General features: G+C 44.4%; 2 protein-coding genes across 3 annotated transcripts in view; one reads left to right on the plus strand and one right to left on the minus strand.

Annotated features, from left to right (window-relative positions):
• Positions 1–6,602, minus strand: part of LOC118080061 (cadherin-related family member 3-like) — a 40,559-nt gene extending 33,957 nt beyond the window's left edge. For both annotated transcript variants that reach the window (XM_060271300.1, XM_060271299.1), the window contains exons 1-2: positions 6,222–6,602; positions 2,336–2,529 (exon numbers count right to left, since the gene is read on the minus strand). In XM_060271300.1, the coding sequence (XP_060127283.1) occupies positions 2,336–2,529; positions 6,222–6,267 (240 nt within the window). In that variant the 5' untranslated portion in view covers positions 6,268–6,602. The remainder of the gene's footprint in view (positions 1–2,335; positions 2,530–6,221) is intronic.
• A 762-nt stretch (positions 6,603–7,364) lies between these two features.
• Positions 7,365–11,774, plus strand: part of C2H3orf49 (chromosome 2 C3orf49 homolog) — a 14,538-nt gene continuing 10,128 nt past the window's right edge. The window contains exon 1 of the mRNA XM_035104992.1: positions 7,365–7,555. Coding sequence (XP_034960883.1) covers positions 7,365–7,555 — 191 coding nt within the window. The remainder of the gene's footprint in view (positions 7,556–11,774) is intronic.

The raw sequence follows: 11,774 nt of genomic DNA on the forward strand, positions 1-11,774 counted from the left end.
CCTTCCTTCCTTCCTCTATTAAATTTCTGTCCCACCTTTTTCCTCCCAAAGGGCCCCAGGATGGCGAAAGCATCCGTAATCAGAAATACATTTCAAAATAAAACAAATACAAAATTTGCTGAAAACATCTGGAACAGATTTAAGAACAGATGCATAGCCAAATCACGTGTCTGGATGGGACTACCAAAATAGAAAAGTTTTTAGAAGGCATCTAAAGACAACGGTGATATTGCCCGCCTAATGTCAAGCAGCGTTGAAGTCAGACAGCGCATGCTTCAACATGAAAGCCTTCTGGGGTCTAGGTGAAGGGAGGGGTTTGCCAATTGTGTTATTGAGCTAAATCTGATCATATAGTTGCATTGTATAATTCTGATCGTATGGCTTAGCCCCCCCCCCCCCCATATCCCTGGGATGTCTTGCTTAAAATGCTTTTTCTTTGCCTCTCTCTGTGTGCCAAAGTGGAATGTAAGCAAAAGGAACAGGATGCCCAGCTTGCTGACCTTGTCTGGAACACAGAGAAAGCCTTATCAATGGATGAGCTTGACGCTGGAAGCTGCTATGCTTGATGCATAGTCTTACTGAAGGCTTTGTTGAGTCAGTATGTGTTTATGCACAGGACCGGACACGGATCTTCCTTATAGGTACTTGTGACCCCCTTTGTGTTTATGAGAAGGACAGGATACGGATTTTCCTAATATGGATTTGTAACTTGTGACCCCCTTGCGTGCACACATTTACAGAGGAGGGGGAAAGGAGCCCAAGAAGTGTATAAGAAGCTTTGCAAATTTGTGTTTCTCTACTCTTGTTGTGAGCTGATCACCTTGAGTCTCTTATTAATAAGAATTAAATTCTTTCTCTGAATTCAACCCCGGTGTCATTATTGACTATCTCTGTCCTGCCTGGGCGCAACTTAAAGGACTCTTAGTAGCTGATAAGGCTACATAGGGAGGCACTGCGCAGGTAATGAAAGGATGATACACAGTCAGGAGCTCCACATCAAGGTTCTTTTCTACTTGAGCTCAGTGCCAGTTCTGCCATAAAAATTAATAGAGACAGACACAAACACCATCCCAAGTTCAGCTTACCACCCCACATTCCCAGCTTATTTTCTGCAGCTAATTGTGCTCCGACAGGTAGCAATTGGCAGATTATAGAGCAGAGTGTTCCGCGCCTCTTTTCACACTGACGGGCCTATGCAATCAGTGCATTTTGTTGCCTTGCTATTGTTTCCTGGCGAAATCACTGTTGTTTTATTTGACTGACTGCCAAGATCCCCCTGCTAGGTGGAAGGAATAATTGTAAAGCAAACGAGCAAGGAAAGAGGAGCTCGGCAATGGGTAATGATATGGATAATGCGAAATACAGGAAAGCACATTTGCTCGCTGATGCATGATAAAAGATCTCAGGAAATAAATAAATAAATACTTCACAAAGCAGCAGCAGCAGCCACAGCCGCAGCAAGGGTTGTGGTTGTTTTTTTGGTTTTGTTTTTTACCCTTTCTCCTTGCCTGCAACTGTTACTTTACAAATTCATTCTTAAGCGACAAGTCCGTTTTTAAAATGAACGAACAAATTTTTGCTGTGTTAGTATCACTGAAGTGACCTTCCTGGGGCGCAAGTCTGGGCAGTGTGTATGGAGGTCCTGGGCTGCCCACATGACAAGACCTCTCAGATGCCTTCAGATGTCTTCTAAAAGTCAGATAGTTGTTTATTTCCTTGACATCTGATGGGAGGGCGTTCCACAGGGTGGGCGCCACTACCGAGAAGGCCCTTTTCCTTCAGACTTTTCCTTCTCCTAGATGGCCTACCTTCCCGGGATGATGAGCCTCATTTGCCCCTCTAAAACATAATAGAACATCACCAATAGCATGGACAAACAGTAGGCCTTGGCTTCTGTCAGACCATGTTACACTTTCATCATCTTCCTCCCCACATCTTAAGTAAATAAATAAGCTCTGGGAACGGAAGTTTCCAAGAAATTCCAAGTTCTTGCTACGAATGAAAGGAAATATATACGGTATATTTCCAGTGGGCAATGTGGGGTTTTGATAAGTAATTAACTACAGGGGTGTAGGAAAATAGGGGCGGGCTGCCCCAAGTGGCGCGATCCCTGGGGCACTATCGTGGCTGCCCATCCCACCCCCAGAATGCACGCCCTACCCCTGTGCGTGGCGCACCCCGCCCCCAAATGTGCACCCCACCCCTGCGCATGGCACGCCCCACCCCCAGAATGCACGCCCCATCCCTGGGGGCAGCGCACCTGCTCTCCGCTCCCGGTGGCGGAGCATGAAGTTCCGTCGCTGACCAACTATATCCATTTAGTACAAATACCCACCTGCCATTGATCTGTGCCCTTTGGAGTAATGACAAAGGGATGCTCTATTGGGTTAGCATTAACTATGGCTGGTCCCCCAACTAAAGAACTGTGGTCAGGAACAACCACGGTGATGTTGGTTACTACCGTATGCTCAGGTGCGTTTTCTGCCAAAGGCCGAGGTCTTTCAAACATTACACTGAGTAACGTGAGACCTGAAAGAGAAGAAGTTATATACCACTTTGACCCTTTCCGTCATTTAACCTATTTCAGTTTTTCAATGCATTGCAGTCCGTTTGCCAATATTAAACTTAGTACTTTATTACAAACAAACAAAACAAGACACTTGCGGCACAATCAAATCATGTCCGCTCAGAAGTAAATCCTGGTGTTTTTTTATTTTAGAATTTTTAAAAAAACTTTATTGAAATTATAAATTACAAATTACAAATCAAACAAAACGAATCAAAACGAATCAAAACATACCCAAGCATACATAGAAATTAAAATCAAATCAAAATCGCAATCACATATGAAAAACAAAAAACAAACAGAAAAAAGGAGGCACACATACAAAAATAACACCTCCACCCCACCCCCTCCACCTCATTTGACTTCCGGCCTTCCCTAGATGGCCACTGGTCCCATCATGGCCACTGGTCCCATCACCTCCTGGCAAATAGAAGGGGAAGAAATGGAGGCAGTGAGAGATTTTACTTTTCTGGGCTCCTTGATCACTGCAGATGGTGACAGCAGTCACGAAATTAAAAGATGCCTGCTTCTTGGGAGAAAAGCAATGACTAACCTAGACAGCATCCTAAAAAGCAGAGACATCACCTTGCCGACAAAGGTCCATATAGTTAAAGCTATGGTTTTCCCAGTAGTGATGTATGGAAGTGAGAGCTGGACCATAAAGAAGGCTGATCGCCGAAGAATTGATGCTTTTGAATTATGGTGCTGGAGGAGACTCTTGAGAGTCCCATGGACTGCAAGAAGATCAAACCTATCCATTCTGAAGCAAATCAGCCCTGAGTGCTCACTGGAAGGACAGATCCTGAAGCTGAGGCTCCAATACTTTGGCCACCTCATGAGAAGAGAAGACTCCCTGGAAAAGAACATGATGTTGGGAAAGATGGAGGGCACTAGGAGAAGGGGACGACAGAGGACGAGATGGTTGGACAGTGTTCTCAAAGCTACGAAAATGAGTTTGACCAAACTGCGGGAGGCAGTGGAAGACAGGAGTGTCTGGCGTGCTATGGTCCATGGGGTCACGAAGAGTCGGACATGACTAAACGACTAAACAACAACAACATATTCCAGTTTATATATCTTTGTTACAATGCATATGTTTTTCTTTAGATATTTTTTTGGTCCTTCACACATCTGCTATGAGATTGACTCTTTCTACCTGTTTCATTAAATATTGTTTTAACATTTTCCAATCCTTAGCCATTCTCTCATCATTTAACCCCTTCATTTCTCCGGCTTTTATTGCTAAATTTTGATATGTTATCAATTTGACTAGCCAATCCTCCTTACTGGGTACTTTGTCGCTCTTCAAATTTTTCGTGATAAGCAGTCTACCAAGAAGTAAATCCTGTTTCCAGTGGGTCTTACTCTTGGGTAAGTGGGTTTATGATTAAAGTGCACACATCATACATTTAAAACAGTTTAAGGCATGTAACTTCTCCCAAAGAATCCTGGGAATTGTAGTTTGCCCCTCACAGAGCTACAATTTGCAGCAGCCTTAACAAACTGCTATCCTCATGGATTCTTTAGGGGAAGTCATGTGCTTTAAATGTTTGGTGTGGATGCAGCTGGTTTCCTGCATCACATCTCAGCAATTTGAACCAGATCTTCCAATAAAAAACACATAAATAAAGGGGGATCAGCCAATTAAAGAAGTCTTGACACAAACCTTGACACCTTCTATCTGTTTTTAAAAGTCTCTAAAATAAAAAGATTTGGTCCACAAAGTTCAGAACCCAGTTAAACCCAGGTGCTAAGATTAAGGGGTCTACACACAGAAAAAAACGCTATAAATAAGCAAAAAAATTAAATCAGTTAATCAAAGGGGGGGGGCCGCTATGGAAAATGGTGTCAGAATTTATGTACTCTCTGGCGCCACCTCGTGTTGCATGTTTAAAACACACTCAAAACAGTGCTTCCTTACTAATGTAGCTGAGTCATATAGCTCTATTCTCTGCCAGCAAACTCTCCCATAACAGCCCTTACTACAAAAAAAAGCAGACAATTTTACCCTGAAAGTATGCCTGATCCTTGTGATAAATCTCTTTAGCATTCAGGGTAAAGAGCTGGTGCAATGCAGTGGCTAAGAGACTGAGGTGGAAACTCACTCACGTGGAAGCAAGCCCCATTGCACTCAACGGGACTTAATTCTGAGTAGATGCAGATATGTTTGCAGTGTGAGTTGAGATCCAGCAAGTGTCTGGTTCAGATATAATCTCCACCATGAATTCACTAGGTGATCTTAGGCAAGCCCCTGTCTCTCATTCTCATCCTCCATCTATAACCCATGGGGATCAAAATTCAGGCTATTGGGAAATCCAGGATTGGGTCCAGCTACAAACTTCAGGGGGCGCATTGTGCTCACATCAAAGAGATGTTCAAGATGTCCATTTTATTGTGCATTCATGAAGGTTTGTACTCGTGATGATGTAAGGGCCAGTATCCTGCTTTCAATACCATTTGTACCTGTGAAAGTTCCAGGGCAGGAATACTGTTTTGTTTCCAATCACCACATGCCCTGTAATTCACTGCTGGAATCATGCAACTTTTCATGAATGTTCTGCTTTTGCCCCGTTATTGATGGCAGGAGTGCCCCTCTAGATGGCAATAAGGCAGCGGCATCGCAGAACAACTAATAGAGCAAAATGCCGTGCGGATAGTCCAGTACTGTATAAATCCACCATTAGCACACTATTATAGACAGTGTCAATGGCATGTTGAACCCACAGAAGAAAAGCAAACAAACAACCCAGTCTGGAGGCGCCCTATGAAGACCCGAGCATTTACAAAGCTCCAGAATGCTTCTCCAGTTTACATTAAAGTCCAAGGCAAATTTGAATTAAGCAAAGCTTGCTAGCAGGGGCAGCAGCAGCAGTAGCAGCAATTATTATTATTATTATCATTATTATTATTATTATTATTATTATTTGTTGAATTTATATACTGCCCTATACCCGGAGGTCTCAGGGAATGGTGTTCTGACCATGGGATAAGAGAGATCTAATCTCCCCCTTTCTTCCCCATGCAATGCCCCTGTATTTGCTTGCCATCCCCTTTACTCTGGAAGTTAGAGGACACAGTTTCACAGGTGTAGATACTAGCTATGCAGTTAATATAACAACATGCCATTTGAGCCTTAATCCTTTTATTATCCCATTTCATTCCATTTTCCGCAACTAGCTCCTCACTAGCTAAGGCTCCAGGATGGCTCCTCCTGTTAGCTTTGCAAACCCCAAAGCACTCATCCATTTATAGCAACCTGAATAGCTGTCCCTCTCGGGAGTATGAGGGTTTGGTCTGGCAGCAAAAGAAAGGCCAGTTGATTAGAAAAACGAGTTAGCTCATGAGGGTCCCGCCAGTTAGCTCATGAGGCTTCTGCCCCATAAATAGGAGCCATCTCCAGTGCTTTTTTGGGGAGAGGGGATAAAAAAATGAGGGACTGGCACTCCTATTTGCTTTCAGCACAAAATGGCTGTCATAGGCAGCAAAAAAGGACACTGTGGTACTCCATACTGGTGAATACACACTCTCTCTCTCTCTCTCTCTCTCTCACACACACACACACACAAAAGCACCGGTCATCTCATATAGTGAAATAAATAACTATGGCCATGTATTTAGGTTTGTATCATTGGAAGTAGAGGATTGAGGCACTCACCCTGTGTGGTTTCCAGCCAAAGAAAAATAATAAAAATGTTAAACATTTTCTCTCCCCCTTTTTCTTCTTCTAGAGTCACCTACTGACTCATTTGTTGGCGCGTAAAGCATTGCCTTCTGCTTTGATGCACACCCTGTAGTGTAAGGGCAACCCAAGCTCTTCCGCAGCATTAACATGAAGCGTTCTGAGTGACAGGGTTTGTTTCCAAGTTTTCTTTCTCTAAGCCAATGGCAGAGTCTGGTTACCACTTAAAACGGGCCCATGGAATGACAGGTCTTGACACTCTGCAAGCAAACTTGGACCCAGGTGGGCCAGAATGTGAACAGCTTCCTTTTGCTTGAATTCAGGCACGGTTGGAGATTTGGAAATCTTAGATGGTGTCTTATGCAAGCGAGAGCAACAGAAACATCTCTGAAACAAAAGGCCTTTTCTTTCTTCTGGGGGTTGCTAGCCAGCTTATTTTTCTCCTACAATGGAGAAATGTTTTGGGAGAGGCTCTACAGGGGTGTGAGAGCATAGGAGTCAACTACTAGGGGCCGAGGGGGTCTTTGAACCATCCCATAAAATATTCAAATGATGTGCGTGCACCACATCATGTAATTGATTGTGCATATACAACATCGAACACCTCGGAAGTCGAACATTTTCGGTTTTCGAACGCCAAAAACCTGGAAGTAACTGCTTCGTTTTTCAAATGCTTTTCAGAAGTCAAACATGCCATGTGGCTTCTGTATTTAGTTTTCCTTAAGTAAACGCTTCTAGAATGAAATACTTCGGTTTTCGAACGTTTCAGAAGTCAAACGGTCTTCGCTGTTTTTTATTAAAGTTGCCCCCCCCCATCTGAGAGGCACTCTCCTTCTGGGAGGAAATAACAGTGGCACTTAATTCTGTTTTCACAGCATTTCCTTACCTGATGATTTCCATATTATATATGATATTTCGCATGACGTAAAACATACCGTACAACATTTTGGAAGGGTAATTCGGGGCACCCCAGCTCATCCCCCCCCTCTGTTGCCAATTCCTTCCTTGCTCACCTGCTAGCCCCTCCCCCTCCCTACATTTGCAGTCTTCAACTCCTCCTCCTCCTCCTCCTCCTCCTCCTCCTCCTCCTCCTCTGCAGCATCTGGAGAATATCGGGAGATGCGGCGGATGACGGTGCAGTCTTTTAGCATCACTTCTCCCGACTCAGCGGAAGCCAGCATGGCCTTCCAGCAGGCTGCACCAAACCACTGCTCCCAGAGAAGCAGGCAGCCTGGTGCAGCCTTCCAAAGGCTGACCAGCCGGCCTCCACCGCCTCCAGAAATGCGGGCAGCTGGGTGTGACCTGCCAGTGTGAGATCTCCTGATGCAGCACACACTGGACATATCTCCACCTCTTCCTTCAGCATCACAGACAAAGTTCCGGAAGAGGAGGTCAAGGTAAGTTTTTCTTTCATTTTTTTGGTTCTGTTTGTGGACTTGTGCTACAGCTGAACCCAAAAACACCCATCTTGTCCTCCCTTGCTCTGGCACGATGAGCACGGGGGAGCGAAATCAGGACATTTGGGATTGGGAATGGAAGCCGGGGTGACTTCTCCCAATTTGTGATGTCCCGAAAAAACGGTACACTTGAGGGGTCTGCGTAAAAGCCACTTCCGGAAAACAAGCAAAATTGCTCAGGATTCATTTGACAAAAATCTCAGGGGGTATTCTCTGAGCAAAGTGAGCAGGGGCACCAGCCCCAAGTATGCAGATATACATACCCACATACTTAGAATCAAAGAGCAGGGGTTCATTGAAGGACACGCGACAGAGGCTCCATGCCGGCCTGGGCTTTAGCATCTTTTAGAAAGCAGGCGAGGAAAAGGACTAATGCCAGTCAGAGAAGACAGAAAGCTAGATGGACCAATGGTCTGACCCGGCTTATTACATTCCTCAAGTAAGTTATAGTTCTTATGTGATTCCCACCCACCCCACCAGCACCCACACCCAGACATAAGGATTCACAGAATCATAAAAATGAAGAGTGGGAAAGCACCTGAGGGTCAACTAGTCCAACTCCCTGCGATGCAAATTCTAAGAGTGGAAGAAATTCCACAACATGAAATGGCATGTATTTTGACGTTCCCGGAAAAGATATGCTCCAGATGTGATGTTTTCAAGATCCTCTGGAATAAGGTATCAAAGCACTGTAAAGGACCAGCATATTATGCAATTCTGGACATACATTTTAAACTTCTGAATATACTAAATGGAAAAGACCATAGCGAACATGCACAATATACCCTTTTGCCAATTCAGAGCCGCTAAGAAAATACAGGCAAAATTCATCAGAAAACAAGGCATCGTAGGAGGACAATGCGATCCTCTGCTGTCCTCTGCTGTTCAAAAAGCACTACTGCAGTCCTTCTGCTGAACTACAGTTGACTGGGCATAATCTACACATAAACAGATAGGGCAGTTATTTGCTCTGCCCAGGGAACCCTGGGGATTGTAGTCCTGTAAAGGGAGCTGCGATAGTATCCCGTGGGTGTAGGAAGGGGGCTCACTGTGTGAGGAAGCCTTGCAACATGTCTGCCCTAATACCAGGAAGCAACAGGAGTCAGGCTGATGTAGTTACAGGTAGGTAGCCGTGTTGGTCTGCCGTAGTCAAAACAAAATAAAAAACATCCTTCCTTCTTCATGTATTTGAAGAAGTGTGCATGCACACGAAAGCTCATACCAATGACAAACTTAGCTCGTCTCTAAGGTGCTACTGGAAGGAATTTTTTAAATTTTTTGTTTCAGTAGATGTATTCATTGGTAAACAACAGATGGACAACTCGGCATAATAGCTGCACGGGGAAGACTAAAATTCCAACTCGTTCCCACTCAGCTGGGGAATGAACCACACCCAGGGAGGGGAAAGAAGTTTCCATTACAGACCAGGCTTGTCCCGTAAAGAGACGGGCCACACGCACACCACATTTACCCAGAATTTTCAGCAAAACTCAGGCTTTGGTAGGGAAAACGGCCAGTTAATGTGGTATTAAAAGCCATGTGACTATAGTGCCGATAGGACCTTTGTCACTAGTTCACTAAATATTTGACCGTTTGAGATCACGAATCATTCCCTCACAGAGGCGAAACTAGGCTTTATTTCACGTGAGTCAAAGACCCAGTTTGGCACTCCCTCCACACGCATTCACGTATATACACACGCAGGCTGGGAGCCTCAGTGGGGCGCCCCTCTGGAGGGTTCACCTGGGGCAAAAAAACCGACAACTCGGCTAGCAACCCCATAGCTACAGCCTCCATTTGCAATGTTCAGGTTTGAGTGCGAAAGCTTTATATAGCCAGGATGGCACCATCCGCGTGCAAGAGGGAGGGTCTAGCCATTTTGGGGAAACTCCAACGTTAACAGAAATTGGGAGGGGAAAGCTTTGTGAGGAGGAAAGCTAAGGGGAGAACCCCAAAAACAGACCAATGAAGATTGAGATTGCTCAGTAGCCATGCTATGGAATGCTAATTGACTGGGAGACAGGTGTTGAAAATGCAGTAATTATTATAATAATATTAATAATAATAATAATAAAAATAATTTATTGTTTATACCCCGCCCATCTGGCTGGGTTTCCCCAGCCACTCTGGGCGGCTTCCAACAGGAAAATGAAATAAAATAATCTATTAAAGATTAAAAGCCTTCCTAAACAGGGCTGCCTTAAGATGTCTTCTAAAAATCTGGTAGCTGTTTTTCTCTTTGACATCTGATGGGAGGGCGTTCCACAGGGCGGGCGCCACTACCGAGAAGGCCCTCTGCCTGGTCCCCTGTAACTTGGCTTCTCATAGCGAGGGAACCGCCAGAAGGCCCTCGGCACTGGACCTCAGTGTCCGGGCAGAACGATGGGGTGGAGACGCTCCTTCAGGTATACTGGACCGAGGCCATTTAGGGCTTTAAAGGTCAGCACCAACACTTTGAACTGTGCTCAGAAACGTACTGGGAGCCAATGTAGGTCTTTCAGGACCGGTGTTATGTGGTCTCGGTGGCCGCTCCCAGTCACCAGTCTAGCTGCCACATTGGAAGGGGGAATTGAATATTGGGGGGGGGGAGGCTGACAGGTGTCTTCAGTTGCATTCAGGTAAAATCCACCTCCAAGTCCTCTTGACCAGACTTGGATTCATTCACCGCAAAAAAAAAAAAAACTTCCAGTGTGCACACAGAAAGCAGTGATTGGCACCCAAGATTCCTCGCTTCAAGAAGGTTATATTTTTATTGATAGCTGAAGGCTGCAGCTACTGTTGAACATATCTCTTCCCTACCACAGCAAAATCCTCATTCTGTGGCCATCAGTATTTTAGGTACTGTTCAAGGAAAAGGAAAGGGTGAGTGAAAGGTGACAATAATTCCTAAATGACATCTTAAAAGAGGAATAATTATATTATAATTATTATTATAATATCCCAGGACATTCTATACAAGATCTCAAAGTAACTGTCATATTACAAAAGAATTTCAGAAATAGACTGGAAAGAGAAGTTGCTGAATTACAACTTATTACCTAACTTAAAACCATGGAGAGACCTGGTCTGAACAGAGACATTGGATTCTTATCTCATTATACTGTACATGATAAAGCTATTTTTGGCCATCTCACCCCTTGCTTTTTTCTTGTAAGACCAATTGCAGTCGTTAACAGTCGTCAACAGGTTTACCACACCTATTAGCCAATCACCCATTCCCACCACCCTTCTGAGTAATACTGCGTCAGTAGTAGAAACACGACTACCTACTTGAATCTTCTATTATTATTATTATTATTATTATTATTATTATTATTATTATTCTCTTCATGCGAAGATCACAGGTGGTTTACAACATCAAGATACAAAAAGAGAAAGAACTCAAAATACATAACAAATAACCCCCCTCCCACAAACACATCTAGTCCAACCCTCTGCAATGCAAGAAACTCCCCCCCCCAATATGGGGCTTGAACCCACAACCCTGAGATTGAGAGTCTCTTGCTCTACTGACTGAGCTATCCCCCAGTTTCCTAGGCTCCTGTGTTGTGGACTACAGCCTTTGAAGAGTATCCGCACCCTTGTCAGTGAGGATGAAATAGACTTCACTCCGTGCTCTTGTGCCAAGTCCAAAAAATGTGTCACGTCTCCGAGGAGGAATTTACTATGCCATGTGAGGAGCTGTGTATTGTGGAATTTCCCAGGGCTTTGACAAATTTGTTATTAGGCCATGTGATTCTCAATAAGTAGAGCCGTTTCGTGACACAACCTGCCTGAATCTTTACAAGGCATGGCAAGGTGTTTCAAGGAAGCGCCAAGCCCTGAATGCACATAAAGGTCCCATATTAGGAATCTACTCAGCCTGGGAAGGAAAGAGCTATGCGCCACAACCCAAGGTGGTTTCCTGGTCCGCTTTGGAGTTGTATGCGAAGACGTCCTAGTAAAAAGATGCATGAAGTTCAGGAAAAAGCCATCCAAGTGAAAGGGAAAGAGACCGAAAGGTGAGCCACACTAATTCTTCACTTGCACCTTAAACAAGTTGTGGAAATTAGCCAGGAACTTCGGCTGGTCA

The sequence above is a fragment of the Zootoca vivipara genome, chromosome 2, assembly GCF_963506605.1.
Source record: "Zootoca vivipara chromosome 2, rZooViv1.1, whole genome shotgun sequence".
Taxonomy (NCBI): Eukaryota; Metazoa; Chordata; class Lepidosauria; order Squamata; family Lacertidae; genus Zootoca; species Zootoca vivipara.